This window comes from Sardina pilchardus, chromosome 7 (assembly GCF_963854185.1).
Source record: "Sardina pilchardus chromosome 7, fSarPil1.1, whole genome shotgun sequence".
In the NCBI taxonomy this organism is placed as follows: Eukaryota; Metazoa; Chordata; class Actinopteri; order Clupeiformes; family Clupeidae; genus Sardina; species Sardina pilchardus.
Window position 1 is genome coordinate 32,236,467 of NC_085000.1, and position 14,730 is coordinate 32,251,196.

Consider the following 14,730-nt stretch of genomic DNA (forward strand, 5'->3'; position numbering starts at 1 on the left):
ACATGTTATCTTTCAATAAAAAACACTGATATGGAGCCAGAGAGTACAGTGTTTCTCTACCCTCTCTGAATGATTCACCAGTGGCCTGCACCATGCCAGTAATCGTTGGTATGCGATACACCTACCTGGAAAAGCAACGGCAATCTAAGTAAAAATCTGCAAAAACAATTCATTAATTAACAATCAATTGTAGATAGTTTGCATTAAGACATCTTGCTAATCTAATTCATCAGTACTGCACAGCATTGCCTAAGGAATCATGGTACCATGTAAAAAATAAAACAGTCGTCTAGTCTTTGTTCAGGAAAAGGGATTTTATTACAGTATCTATACAGTGAGAGAACAGCTGTGATGCAGGAAATGCTGAGCATCAGGAAAGAAAATAACAGAGGGCACTGGAAAGTTTGAAACTGATAAAAAAAAAATCAACAATAGGCCTATTAATAACAGTTCCAATATGACACTGGCTGACTATTGCTCGTTTAGATTTCATATTCTAAGTCTGCAATGTGAGTGCATTGAGTTGCAATGTGATATAGTGATCAACCAATAACATGGAAAAGACTAGTCAAACATTGTGTTGTGCGTGGCTGAAATCCGCATATCAGGTTCAAGTGTTATTGACGTAAGTATTCACTGGAATCATCCAGAGGGAACAACAGAGATACTATTCTTCTCTCTTGGCTCAGTATTTTTGCATATCCTCAGGTAAACTTGACATTTAAACTGAGGAAACGCCCTCCTGAAGGCAGGCTTCATGTATGATAGAATCAAACAATAACTATCCATGCCAAAACTGACTGAAAGGGCAAACACACACACACAGAGATGCACACAAGCACACACACTGAGCGAGAAAGACGCAGGAAGGGAGTGAGGGATGAAGGGAGGGAGTAGAGGAAGAGTTAAATACGTGCCAAGACATTTTAATCATTCATTGCACACAATAAAAGCGAACCTGGGACTGTTTGCACATATGCTTCTTTTTCCATAACATAAATTCAGACTCTCATAGAAGCTGAATAGGCGTAAGCCAGTGTTTGCTGTTCAACCAGACCATAAAGACATAAACCACCCGTAAAATAAATAAACCCAGAGAAAAAAGACTGAAGGTGATCATATGGCGTAAGCCCGCGTCAAAATGTTCTTTTCACTTTCATACACAGGACACAGACAGTTTAATAGTCAAAACACAGGTTAACACCTACAAGTCATACAAGAACTATAAAGAACCTTTTTTTTATATAAACAAAACATTGAAATGCTAGTTGGAGAGAAATGCTACTTAAATCCTAGAAATAAAATATAATAAATGTGAAGGCAGGATATGCAAATGGACAGGCCTGAAATACTGCTACTTTCAGAGGCAGTCGCCGTAGTACCCGGACAAAAGATTGTAGGCCTAACCATGATCTTTGGGACACCATTGTCTCTTATGCTGAACATGGAACAACAGACTAGTGGTAACTCACGAAATGTAATCATTCAACATCATTTCATAAGTAGCTCTTTCAACACAGTTCACTGTTAGACATTGGCACTGAGTAGTTATGGTTTCATCTGTCCATCATACTGGTTGAACAAACTGATAGACCAGTCTTTGTGACACATCAGGCTTCCTGATAATTCCCTTTTTATAGTACTGTCGAATGGAGCGGCTCAGCTTGTCATAGTTCATTGCTGGACGGTTCTTCCTAATGCCCCAGAGTTTGGCCACATGCGCCGAATCCTCTATCTTGAAGATACCTGTTGATGACATCACCATGTTTAGGTTCAGGTATCTCAGATGTTCTTACTTACTTCTTACTGTATATTACACTATTTCTACATTTCAGTATTTCACTCTCTCTCTCTCTCTCTCTCTCTCTCTCACACACACACACACACACAGAGAGAGACAGAGAGAGATAGAGAGACATAGAGAGACACACACACAGAAACATTTCCCTTAAACGCACCCTTCTCTTTGTTGAGCCAGCGAATGCAGCGTCCGTAGTTGTGTGGCTTGAGCAGCAGCTCCCTGAGGAACTGCCAGAGGTGAATGGGCTGTCCGGAGCAGCAGGAGTCGGCCTCCGAGCACAGCTCTTCTGTTCCTGGAACAGTTCAGACAGACAGACCATTGGTTAGAGGTTGCGCCCTGAGCACGGCTGCCCTGTTTCTGAGACTGTGCAAAAGGACCACCTGTTACAGCGTGGCTGTCTGCCGTATTTTAAATGTCCACCGAAAGAGATATTAAATTCCTAGTGCTATTAGGGGATTTCCCCTAAATCAAGCCTGTTCGTCAAAAACAAAATCACTAATCACAAAAAAACACCAAGGCCTTCGAAAGCATTTCACGGGGGTTATCAAGGGAGGCACCTTCTTTCGTTTGTGTTTGATTAATTTAAGGCCATGACACCTCAAAAGTGGTGTCTGGTGTTTCCACAGCAAAGCTGCACTGCTCTTGAAACAGTTCGGTGAGACCACACCTGTTGCAAATGGACCATGCGTTTGCTGTTCCTGAGACTGTGAAAAGGGACTGCTTGTTATGTTACAGCCTTCGCTTTCAGAGCACTGCTTTCACACTGAATATACACCTAATATTTAACTGCTCTAATATCAGACAATTACAGTCGGGATAATAGCATAAGTGCAGACATTCATGTGGTTGAGTATGATGCCTGCCTGTTATGAGTGTTTCCATTAACATTGATAAGCAGATACATTTTATGTGACATGCACACTGTTAATGTAAATCTGGATTAAAAATATTTACTTAAAAGGCACACAATTGATTGGGTATAAATTGATTGTACCCAATGTGAGCTCAGCATTGTTGATCAAGTTGCAGCAATTTGCCAGGTTGGTTTAATGATTAATGTCATTAATGATTCCATTATTCTGTTGAATTTCTTCCAGTGACTAGGAAGTCTACACTTCTCATCATTGTGAGTTGTTTCCTCATCTCAAGCCATTACCAACACTGCCTGCTATGACGGTAGCATCAATTAGTGCTCAATGCAACACACCACAAAATGGTGTAGACATTGAAACTGACTAGATAGCAAAGGACTTCCTTATGACACAGTGAGCATGTTCTGTTTGTGCCGTGGGGATATCGGATTGGTTTCACAGCTGGTGGGTATGATCCATGTGCAGTGAGGATGTTGGCTTTATACACTCCTGGGTAGTAAAGTAGACTGTAAGATGTATAGGCCCTTCATGAATTGTCTCGTGGACACTTCTTTGGTTTCTCAGTAGACACATGGACCTTAAAAGGGCATGATTTTGAAAATGCTCCCAGAGTGTAGCACTGTAGCTGCCTGGCTACTCTAACTGTTGGCTGCAGGCAGCGACTACTTTTGATACTTACTCCATCAAAATTTCTTGTTGAACAAAATGTTAAAAAACTATTCATGAAAATATATACTATTATATACCGTTTTGGAACCACTCTTAAGCTTCTATCAATTGTTTAGTCTCACCCTAACCCAGATCTGATCCAACACATTAATTATGGTGTTTTTAAATCAGCTGTTACTTCAACAGTAACATTAACGGCACAGGAAATAGTACAATTGGGTGTCAAATTGTGTGCTTTGAGAAAAAAAAAAAAACGGATATGATCTTACCAATTCGGTTTTCACCCGGGGAACGTTCCTTCATCCAAGCAGCTAAAAATAATAGAGGAAAGTGAGTCAATGTGAGAGGTAAAGTCATGCAATGCACCACTGAAAACAATCAGTCAGCGAATTTGACATGCTCATTCATGCTGCACAAGCGGGCATGAATCATCGTACAGTACATAACATAACGTAAATACACACCTGACTTCCAAATATCCAGGTGGGCGTGCAGCACATCGCCGCACTGCGATGATCGGTGCTTGAAGTCGTCCTCGCTCATCACGCACAGGTCCTTGCCCGTGAGTTCCTGGAAGGCCTTGCCCACCTGGGGCAGGCGGTACAGGTGCTCGGTCCACAGCAGCCACTTCTGCACGTTCCCCGAGCTCCACTCCGTCGGGTCTGTGAGGGAAGGCCACGGGTTATTTACTTCACACACTTCTCTTTTTTTAAGTATGTTTTTTGGGCTTTTTGCCTTTATTTCTACAGGACAGTAGAGAGAGACAGGAAGTAAGGAGAGAGAGATCGGGAAATGACCGCAGGTCGGACTCGAACCTGGGTCCATGTGGGCACTCGGACTCATATGTGGTAGCCTGTTGCCTGTTGCACCACAGCAATCCCCTTCACACACTTCTCTAACAATCTCTCACCAAGCGATCCGGTTCTCTAAATTCTGGGCATGATGAGAGAGTAGCATGAGTCATGACACCTGTTTAGTGCACCCGTGTGCCAGTCACATCCGGCTACTCTGCAAAATATCTTCGGCAGGCGCAAGGTTGTCTGTTGCACTGGACAAATCCCACACTGAACAAGCTAGGGCTTGACCCTATCTAAAGCCCTCTCGTTCAGTTCTTTGAACACACACACACACAGGCAGGCATACCCCATGGACAAGTTTACATTTCACCACCACCCCTTACACACACACACACACACACACACACACACACACGAACGCACACACCTTGAAATGTGAAAACCGCAGACATTAGATTGAGAGTCGAAATATGATTTAATAATGAATTATATTAGAGCATAATACAGTGTTTGTCTCTCAACGTGAGACTGTCACCCGAGGGCAGGTGAGTGAGTGTGTGAACAGGTGAAAAGTCAACAGAGCCATTTGCACAGGGTGGGGTGGCTGAGGGCTGTTGTCTTCAGCCACACACACACACTCTGCGGAATTAAGAAAAGGCTTAGCAGTCCTTGCCACCGAAGCCTCGCATAAGCAGTAGAAATGACCTGACAAATATTTGTTACAGACATCACCTCCAGGACCACTGTTGGGCTATTTGCAAAGTAGTTGCTTTTGAATAAGACCAAATGTCAGTTAGACCACACAAGAAAAGATCAATGTCATGTTATGTCAATAAGCTGGTTCACCCTGAGAGCCAATGCTTCCTACTCATGATCCACAATCCCAAAAATTGGCCTGGGACAAAAAAATTGGCCTGGGAAAATGTTTTCAAAAATCTAGAATCCAGACAAAACAGGTTTGTTTTTTATGTTGAATATGAACATGATGTTTTAAAGATGCATGTATAACATGCGCACAGCATTAGAAGAACATGTCGAGGGCTAAGTAAGTGACATTTTGGTCAAAATTGAGTTATATATATCACCTGAAAGCTCTTGATGAGCTCTCTTAGCTGACAAAATTATAGAAGTAAAATATTTATAAATATATAGTTATTGAACAAAAACCCAAAGGTCTTTAACTGTGAACATATAGAAGCAATTAGATTTGTTTTGGCTCTCCTGTAAAGTTGGTGAATCGCTCGATCGGTCGATGTGATCATTGAACGTTTCCCATTAGGGTTATTGTTAGGTTGGCGTTTGAGTATATTCATACCAACATTTATACCAAGCCCCCCCCCCCCCCCCCCCCCCCCGCCTCCAAAAAAAAAGTTGTCTTCATCATTCATATCGATTACACTAACTTCCCTGAGCTAAAGCCCATGTATTGGTGCATGTAGTGGTGTAGAAGTGTCTGAATAACTGTACCTGGAGTGATGTTGAGCAGCTTGCAGGCCATCTCGATATCCTTCAGCACCTCTCCCACCACCAGACTCTGCACTTGCTCCAGGCAACGCTCCTCCACCTGTCCCTCCAGCTCGGGCGAGAGGCCCCCCAGGCCTCCCTGGCTGTCGATCACCGGGCACTGCTCCGGTTCCTTGCTGTGGGTGGCCTCGTCATCCAGGTCGTGATCGTTGTGGCGATTGTGGTCGCGGACGCATGGTACTAGGGGGCTGGCCACCTCGGCTCGCTTCAGGAGCCAGGCCGTGTCCTCGGTGAGGTACATGTCGAGACGGGACAGGTAGACCCCCGGCAGGCTACGTTCGGGTATGCTGGGAAGGCCGCGCGGAGGCTTCATGTCCTCCATGGTGGCCCACGAGTCAGTTGGGCAAGGGCCGAACCCTGTGAAGTCATAGGGCAAGTGCAGACTGCTGGCCAGGTCATGAGCTGGACTTCCCATCGTCTTCTCTGCTAAAAAAAACACAGTCCATTAGTTCTCTATTAGGCCTACTATACCCGTTTCCCAATACCATTATACTGTGTAGTGCAATGCAATTTCCAATTGTCAACCAACCATGGTTGTGGATGATACAATTCAGTTCCTCAAAATAATTTAACCTCTACGGATGCGGATGGAGATAAAAAAATCTGATTTCTGGCGAACAGTTGCTGCAAATGTTTGACAGGGTCATATTTCCACATGCAAATTGGGTTTCCATTTGCGGTTCATTGTTGGCAATGTTTCAGAATATTTGCAATCTTTTTTTATGCAAATTGTGTTTTACCAGAAATTCACTGGAAGTTTATAGGCTAGTGTAGTGATAAATCACTGGCGAAAACATTTGCCTCTAATGGCAAACTTCTCATTGCTGTCAGAACTTTGCAGGAGGTTTTCCTCTTGCAGCTCACATTGCCAAACTTCTGGCAATATTTTCTCATGAACTCATTTGTTTCCTACAAATTACCCACACATTTGCTGCAAATCTGCCACAAACATTTATTTTTTGTAATGTGCGGTAGAATATAAACACTATATGTTACACAGCACTAATTGTACAGGCCATGGTTATCTCCAAGCTGGACTATTATAATTCACTGTTAGCTGTCCTACCTGCTTGTATAGTAAGATCATTATTGACTCAGAATACTGCAGCACGCCTGGTCTTCAATCAGCCAAAGAGGACACATGTAAGTCATCTCCTAGTTTCTCTCGAGTCTCCACTGGCTCCTTATAGTGACCAGAATTCAATGTAAATCTCTCACTTTGGCCTAAATACTGACTGGATCTGCTCTGTGCTATCGTCATTCAATGATCAAGAAGTACAGTAGGCTATGTACCCAACCGCCCAGCACTGCCTTCTGATGTGTCTGTTGTGTCGACCAGCCATAAACGCTACTGTACTGTAGGTCAAATTCAAGACTCTTTTCTTCAGTGGTTCCTTGTAGGTGGAGTTGCCCAGTGCTCTCCACTCCTGTCATAGTTTTGGGGTCTAATGGCATATCTGTTCAACATGCGCTTATATCACTCCCCTCCAGGAAACTCGCAAGTATTATTGCTGTTCTCTTTGGTGTAGTCCTACAAACTTTATTTGATTGTTTACTGTTAAATGTAGCTATTGTATTGTTGTTATTTGTATGTCGCTTTAAACAAAAGCATCTGCTAAATACCATAACCATAACTATAACTGTCATTACTGTGGACTTGCACTAAAGATAATTGAAAAATGTTTGGAAAAATAATTGGTAATTTGAACATTATTCACCATATTGTCATCTGTCGTCTGTTTATTTGGCTGTCTGACTCGCAGTTTGATTTTGAAAGACCAACTTTTATGTGTTCTTTGGCCCAAGGGAGAACCTCAAGATATTGGGAAAGTATCTGAAATACTGTGTGGATCCACAAATGTACTGTAGTTTCAGTTTTGTTGAAGTTGTGAGATCACAAAGTTGTGATAAGAGAGCACACAACATTAAGCCTCAACAAACGTCTGTGCAATCCAAGTACCCTCATAGTTCCTTATAGGTATGGACATACAGTATAGGCTTGTGTATGCTACAGTAAAATAAGTGGTTACAAAATATTATAAAATATTGCTATTTGCAGAGAGAGAGTGGAAGAGAGATAAAGAAAGACAGAGAGAGAGAGTGACCTTTAACCTTACTTGGAAAAACTGCCAGTCCTTACAATACTTGGCCAGTCAGTTATATCACAATCTATGATATCTTAATCTATGCTCTGGCTATTAATCATGAGAACATGGGCCTTAAGACATGAGAACAAAAAGGACAGGACGGGTATTTCTCAGTGTGTGATATATGTCTTTGGTTACATGCCAGCGTTCATTAATCCACCCGAAGGAAAACATTTCCCCTTTGTTTCAAAGCACGTCAGAGATGACGCCACGGCCATCATTTACCCACTGCCGTCGTGACCTCTTGAAATGAATGCCCTCACTGGGTGCACTGCACTCTTGGGTTAAAACAATTCCCATCCATAGCTTCGCACAGCCGTATTTGCCATGTCACGGTGGGATTCTGGCAGGCATTATCTTTGGAAAACGGAAAGCGACTAACGCAGTGCAAAACCCCTCTACTTGTAATCCTCTGTGTGTTCTGAGGGAAAAAAACGCTTAGTCTTTCTCATAGTGCCGTGGGCAATGTGTTTGTCGAGAGGGGTGTGACTATTTGCAGTGCCATTGCCGAGAAGTTTTGCTTTCATCTTTTGGGGACTAATGAATGATTACATCTCATGGGAAAGAAAACGCTGCATGTCTTCAAAAGATGATCAAGACATTTACCAGTAGTGTTTTCCCATTTTAAAAAATAAATAACAATTCATGAGATTACAGCATGAGATACAGGAGAAAGACAACAACTGAACTTGTTTGTTGTTTATCTTGCGCCCTCATATGCAAAAATATAAGAAAGATAAATAAATAAAGAATGAAACAAATGAAGTGAAATAAGATAAATTAAATAACTGAATTTATACCCACATCATTTATTGTCTCATCTTTGAGGGAATTTGTTATTATTTGGAAATTCAACATGATTAAACCACTAAAATGGCTCAAATCTAAAAATATCCAGTGGTTTACACTTTGATAAGAATATGCAGTCATACAGATAACCGCCATTGCTGTTCAGTCAACATCACTGTAGCTATGTCAACCACTATTCATTGTTTCCAAATAACATCAAATGGGTGGGTTTGAGATTTGAATAGACTTGTAGGCACACCTATGAATTAATTTATTATTGTAGTGATTATTATTTCTTTGATTCTGTCTTCTGGGGTTTGGGTGACAAGCCCTATACTGGTCTATTTTGACTCCCACACAGACACACACATACACACACGTGCACACACACACACACACACACTGACTGCTGTCAGCCTTAATCCCCGAGGTCACTTATGTAGTGTTTGTCTATTCAAATCTTCAAATCAGATAGTGATCTCTGGATAAAAAAAAGAGTTCACTTTCACTAATCCTGTGCCGTGGAAAGGAATTTCAACAGGAAAAGGTGTTCAGTAACCACACAGAGAGCTTATCTGCCATCTACAGACAATAAGGGTCTAAGGAATTTGATCCAGTACCAGTAGTTCCTTAAAATAGGTTATCAGTTCAGTTGTGTCTTAATCAAGCTATATGGTTGAGGATTAACGGTTCATTTGAAGTACTAAGGAAATAAATCACAAAAAGAAAATGAATTTGCATGGGACATCAAACCCACAAGTTCACACCACCTCAAAACAACCACCTACGCACAAAATCACCTGCCAAACAAGGCAATGTTGTTGTAAGGTGCAATATGCAATACTGTATGTAATATACAAGTGGCTTTGGATAAAACGTGTGCCAAATCAATACACGTAAGAGTAAATGTAAATGAATCATTGGCATATAGTCAGGTACAGTTCAACAGGTGCACCTGTTCTTACCTGATTAGAAGTTCAAATTCCTGGATGTGGATTGCTGGGGTATTGATGGTCCGCTTGTTTGGTTGGACAAGGTGAAGACTGACCCAAATCTCTCTCACTGCTGTTGGTGGTGTTTCTGATGGAGATGATGAGACATGCCACCCTTCTGTCCAAGTCTGGGGTGGCGTGTGGTGGGGGATCCTTGGTACTTGATAGAGTTCACTGTGAGATCAGGCTCTTGTTGGGCTCTTGGCAGGGATCTTCAGTCTTCTTTCTCCGATTTACCAATGTCCAAAACGCATGAGGGGAAAAAAAAAACTCGACCTGCGAGAGAATTTGAGGGACCCGTCTGGTGGAGGCTGGGGGCACTTTCGGTGCAGTCTGCCTTTACCTGAGGTATAAGTGACCAGGGCACTTAGAGAAGCTCATATTCTTATCAGTACAACAATACCCAGCCAGGCATTTGTGGCAGGAGAGGGCGTGTTGTGTGAGAATGTGTGAAGGAATAACTGTCACACACGGCCCTTAAGACACATTTATAGGGACGCCTTGTTTACTTGAAGTAAATGACTGTGCCTGCGGAGGTAGGTGTGTGTGTTTGTGTGTGTGTGTGTGTGTGTGTGTGCGTGTGTGTGTGTGGCACACACAGGTGCATGTGTGTAGGTGTGACTGTGTGCCTCCTTGTGTATATGTGTGTGTGTGTGTGTGTGTGTGTGTGTGTGTGTGTGTGTTTGTGTGTGTGTGTGTGTGTGTGTGTGTGTGTGAGTGTGTGTGTGTGTGTGTGAGAGAGAGAGAGAGAGAGAGAGAGAGAGAGAGAGAGAGAGAGAGAGAGGAAGAAAGAGATGTGCGAGTATATTTTTACCTTATTTTACACTTCACTTTGTTTTACTTTAGTGTCAAAGACAAAACACTTCTCACACATTATCATATTAGTTTATACAGTAGGTTCACAAGCAGAGATATAGAATCATGGCCTTGGTCAAAGACATTTTCCCTAACCCCAACATAATGATTAAAAGATCAAGAGCAAGAGCACAGTCCACATGGGTAAAAAATGTCATTCCTTTGTGTCAAAAATCAACTTGTTTTCATCTTACTGAGCAGAAAGTACCATTACACATCATGACTTCAAACGTCACACCTAGCACTGGCAGTATACAGCAGAAGAAATTAAACAGTAAACAGACCCCTCATGCCAGCCTTGTGTAGTGTTAGCGTAGTGGTTAAGGAACTGTGCTAGCATAGTAGCCTGGAAAGTTGTGGGTTCTATTTCCAGCTTCCACCATTGCGCCCTTGAACAAGGCACTTCACCTCAAATTGATCCAGAGACAGTGTTATCCCTTGTAATGTAATTGACATATGTAAATCACTGTGGATTAAAAGTGCCTGCTAAATTAATGAATGCATGTGAAACGCCATGACCAAAACTCTGTGATTGCACCTGTTGAATTCCAACCAAGAGAGCTACCATGGTGGGTAGCCCAGGACATAAAGGACTGCTCTCAACACTTTTCTATCTCAAATTCCTTAGCATAGTAATGCCTCACATTGACCCGCAGACTCCAACACCTATGGCAGAGGTTGCCAGTTAAGGCACCAACGGGGACGTCGGGAGCAGTTTGGGGTTCAGTGTCTTGCTCAAGGACACTCCGACAGGGTCAGTAGGAGTTGGGCCCGAAACAGTCGTCTTCCGGTGCCTCGACCTCCTAAGCCACCACCGACTGCAGGACATACTGTAGATTATACACGCATAATGTTGGTGATGTTGGTGATCTCTGAGCGTGGTTTTCTGTCAGTATGAACAACTGAAAATGAATAATGGTTTAGCTGTCCGTACATTAAAAAAATTGTAAAACAAGTAACAAACAATAACAAACAAACATAACAATGAGTGTGTGTGTGTGTGTGTGTGTGTGTGTGTGTGTGTGTGTGTGTGTGTGTGTGTGTGTGTGCATAAATTGCAAATATATCAACCTGTAAATCAATATTTAAGATGACACAACTGTGTACAATCAATGGCATCTTTGTTCACTGCAGGATAGATACAGTCAGTACACACCTTCAGTGTAAATAAATCATAACATGTCTTGTCACGTAAAAAGAAAAAAAATGGTCAAAATGTTATGATGCATATCGTTCCTCTACTTTGGTTACCAACATACCTGCCAAAGGCAAAAACTGTCAGAAACATGTGTCAAGGAATTTGTCTTGGAGCAATTTTTTCAGTCGTCCATGGAATGGGGAAGATATGGGTGATCAACAGAGGCAGAAACAGAAAAATCCATATTCCTGAGAATTTGTTTGATATGAGTGGATTTGCATGTTCTTATGCCATATCCCATTTAATTACAATGGCGTAAGGACACGCTTGTGTTTCAAAAGCCATGTTACATCTCTATTCCTTTATTCATTCCATGCTCATGCCATGAGGACAGTCTGCAGCCAGCCTTAATTAAGTCTCCAGAATCAAGAAAATGCTTCTTAATTTGGTGCCATCAACTAAAGAGCAGGGTTTTTCAAAATGGGCGCCGTGACGCATGCTCAGGGGTGCCATGGTATAATCCAAAATAGTGTTTCGAAATGCAGCATGATATAGAGGTACAGACGTTTTATGCACTTTAGTTGAAGGCATATTCCTGATATTTCTGTTCACCTTCTGTTCTCGATTTAAAAAAAAAATAAAATGAATTAAAGAGAGGTTCATTTAAATAAAACAAAAACAAGACCTTCTCGTAGTAATGCTATGATGATAAATGCAGTTATGGCCTATCCAACATATCACAAGGTTAAAAATGACATGGAAGTACAAATAATCCACAAGGGGTGTTGAGAGTAAAAAGTAAAACAAACAGGGGTGTCGTGGATGGAGAGAGATATGTTTAGGGGTGCTGTGGATGGAGAGAAATATGTTTAGGGGTGCCGTGAGCCAGAAATGTTTGGGAACCACTGCTATAGAGACATAGTTTGGTATGAGCACACATACAATGTGTGAGCATCCCTGTGCAAGTGAAATGTAATAGCCTACAGGAGATAACGTGGGCTAGAAACAACAATATTTGAAATACTATGCCGGTTTAGGCATTTTTGGCAACTGCAGAGCTCCCTCTAGAGTTGTGATGCATTTATATGGTACTCTGTATTGTAAATAGCAAACTTCTCGTGACTTATCCCCCCATGTATTAATTCAATAGATAGTATAGCTTAATTAAGCTGTGGCTTGGGCCTGTGCATTAATATCCCAGTGATACCTTGAAACTCCTCAAAATGAAGCTGTATCTAAAGGCTAGAGTTGCAACTTCTTGTAACAGAGGTGTCTGATATTGTAGCAAATAGCCTATTTTGATGACAGCTTTAAAACATTTACTGTATTTCACTTATCTGGCTGGAGTGAACGCAGACCATGGGCTTGCGCATATAAATGAATTAGTGAGATGATCTGCATCTCGGATAACTTAAACAACCTATGGTTGTGCTTCCCCATTTGCACAAAACATGATTTCTGAAAAGTTTTTTTCATTGATAACATCATATACACTGTATGTCCCCATGTAGGGTAGTGTAAAGCGGGGAAGGGATAACAGGTAGATAATGTAGGCCTACATATCACGAGCCACACAGAACATGGGCGCTGCTTGCTCTGGGCCGGGTTTCCCAGATTCGTTAAGAAGCTCTTTAAGTGCTAAGAACTTCTTAGGAGTGTAAGAATGTTCTAAGAACACTCCTATGAAGTTCTTAGCACTTAAGAGCTTCTTAACGAATCTGGGAAACCCAGCCCTGTTCTGTCCCTCCCAAACTGCATTAAAATGGTGTTTAGCAGCCAGATTTTCTACATTTTCCCACTAATATCATCCACTCCCCCTCTCAGAAAATACTACCAACATCCCTACAGGGAATTATTGACAATCTGTCTTGATTATGTCACTTCCCTACCCCCCGACACACACACACACACACACACACACACACACACACACACACACACACACACACACACACACACACACACACACACACACACACACACACACACACACACACACACACGGCCTCTTCCCATACCAACTTTGGTTTTAATTAAACTAAAATAAAGCCTCCTGGATACATGTCTTTTGAGATAGAGTTGCTTTTATTTATTCAGTGTGGTAGGGTGTCATCTAGGTTTTTTGGCATGGTACAGTCGCCTAGGACGAGAGAAAGGTCAGAGATACCACTTAACCGCTCCCTCCCTGAATTTGTTTAAGTATACAACAATGCTGTAGACAGTCTCCTTCCTCTTCCCTAAATGAAAGTCCTGCATTGAAATGTAGCCTGTGTTTAAACTCACTTTAAACTAAACTTTGAAAAGTTGGAAAACTAACTTTTGAGTATTTTTCAAAGGATTTGAAGGAGGACAAAGTCAGAAAACATATGGCTCGAGGCAAAGCTTTAGGACGTTATTATCCAGCAAACTGTCAGTAGTGCTAAACCAATAAGTATCAACTGTTTTCTTGTCTGGTTAATGTTGAAGTTAAGTCAGAAGGCAAACTGCAAGAGGATTATGGTTCAGAGATGACCCAAGTGGCAGCCTTTCATTTGCTATCAACAAACACACACTGTTTTTAGTTGGCTGTTTGGAATGTATTGCAATCGGTGAGGGTGTTCAGTGGAATTACTACAGTACATAGTGCTGAGAAAAGCTAAAAACAATAGTATATTTCACAATTTCAATGCTATTCACATGACTCATTTCCAGTAATCATCCAGGATTAATCCTACTCCTGCTGTGACATGACAGAACTCATTGAACTGTGACATTATCTTGTCATAGGCCTACTGTAAATTAAACAATGTTGCAAAAACTGACTGATGTTATGTTAACCCCCTCACATTGAATCTATGCTGAAATCCTAGACATCTGAATAAGTAGATGTGAAGAAACAGGATTGCATTCGGCCCTATCATTGCCATCACTGCACTGAAAAGGTCATTGAGAGTCATGTGGAAATAAATGTATTTTTACAAAATAATGTAAAATAATGCCTCTTTGTAGATAATACAGTTTGTGTCAAACATATGGGAGACACTGTACAACACCTCTATTTTCCAATAATTGAAATGGCATTTGAAATGGCCTTTTTTCCCCGTAATTTACTCTAGGCTACTAATAATACCCGGAATGGTACTAAACTTTAACAGTAGTACAAATAT

General features: G+C 41.6%; 1 protein-coding gene across 2 annotated transcripts; it reads right to left on the bottom strand.

Annotated features, from left to right (window-relative positions):
- Positions 1-301: 301 nt before the first annotated feature.
- On the bottom strand, positions 302-10,035 carry LOC134087966 (SAM pointed domain-containing Ets transcription factor-like). 2 transcript variants are annotated; one of them, XM_062541839.1, is made up of 6 exons: positions 9,565-10,035; positions 5,607-6,086; positions 3,807-4,004; positions 3,612-3,653; positions 1,959-2,093; positions 302-1,746 (listed from the first exon to the last, which is right to left on the bottom strand). In XM_062541839.1, the coding sequence occupies exons 2-6, from the start codon at positions 6,076-6,078 to the stop codon at positions 1,568-1,570; spliced, it is 1,026 nt and encodes a 341-aa protein (XP_062397823.1). In that variant the 5' UTR covers positions 6,079-6,086; positions 9,565-10,035; the 3' UTR covers positions 302-1,567. The 2 variants fall into 2 exon arrangements, with proteins under 2 accessions (XP_062397823.1, XP_062397822.1); XM_062541838.1 differs by having other exon boundaries at positions 5,607-6,089.
- Positions 10,036-14,730: the final 4,695 nt, after the last annotated feature.

Bases quoted from the DNA above. Each gene is read 5' to 3' on its own strand.
- LOC134087966 (XM_062541839.1), bottom strand. From the start codon at position 6,078: ATGGGAAGTCCAGCTCATGACCTGGCCAGCAGTCTGCACTTGCCCTAT. The intron at 2,094-3,611 runs GTAAGATCATAT...GAACTGTTCCAG, and splicing joins CCCGGGTGAAAACCGAATTG to GAACAGAAGAGCTGTGCTCG. The intron at 1,747-1,958 runs GTGCGTTTAAGG...TGTCATCAACAG, and splicing joins CTGGCTCAACAAAGAGAAGG to GTATCTTCAAGATAGAGGAT.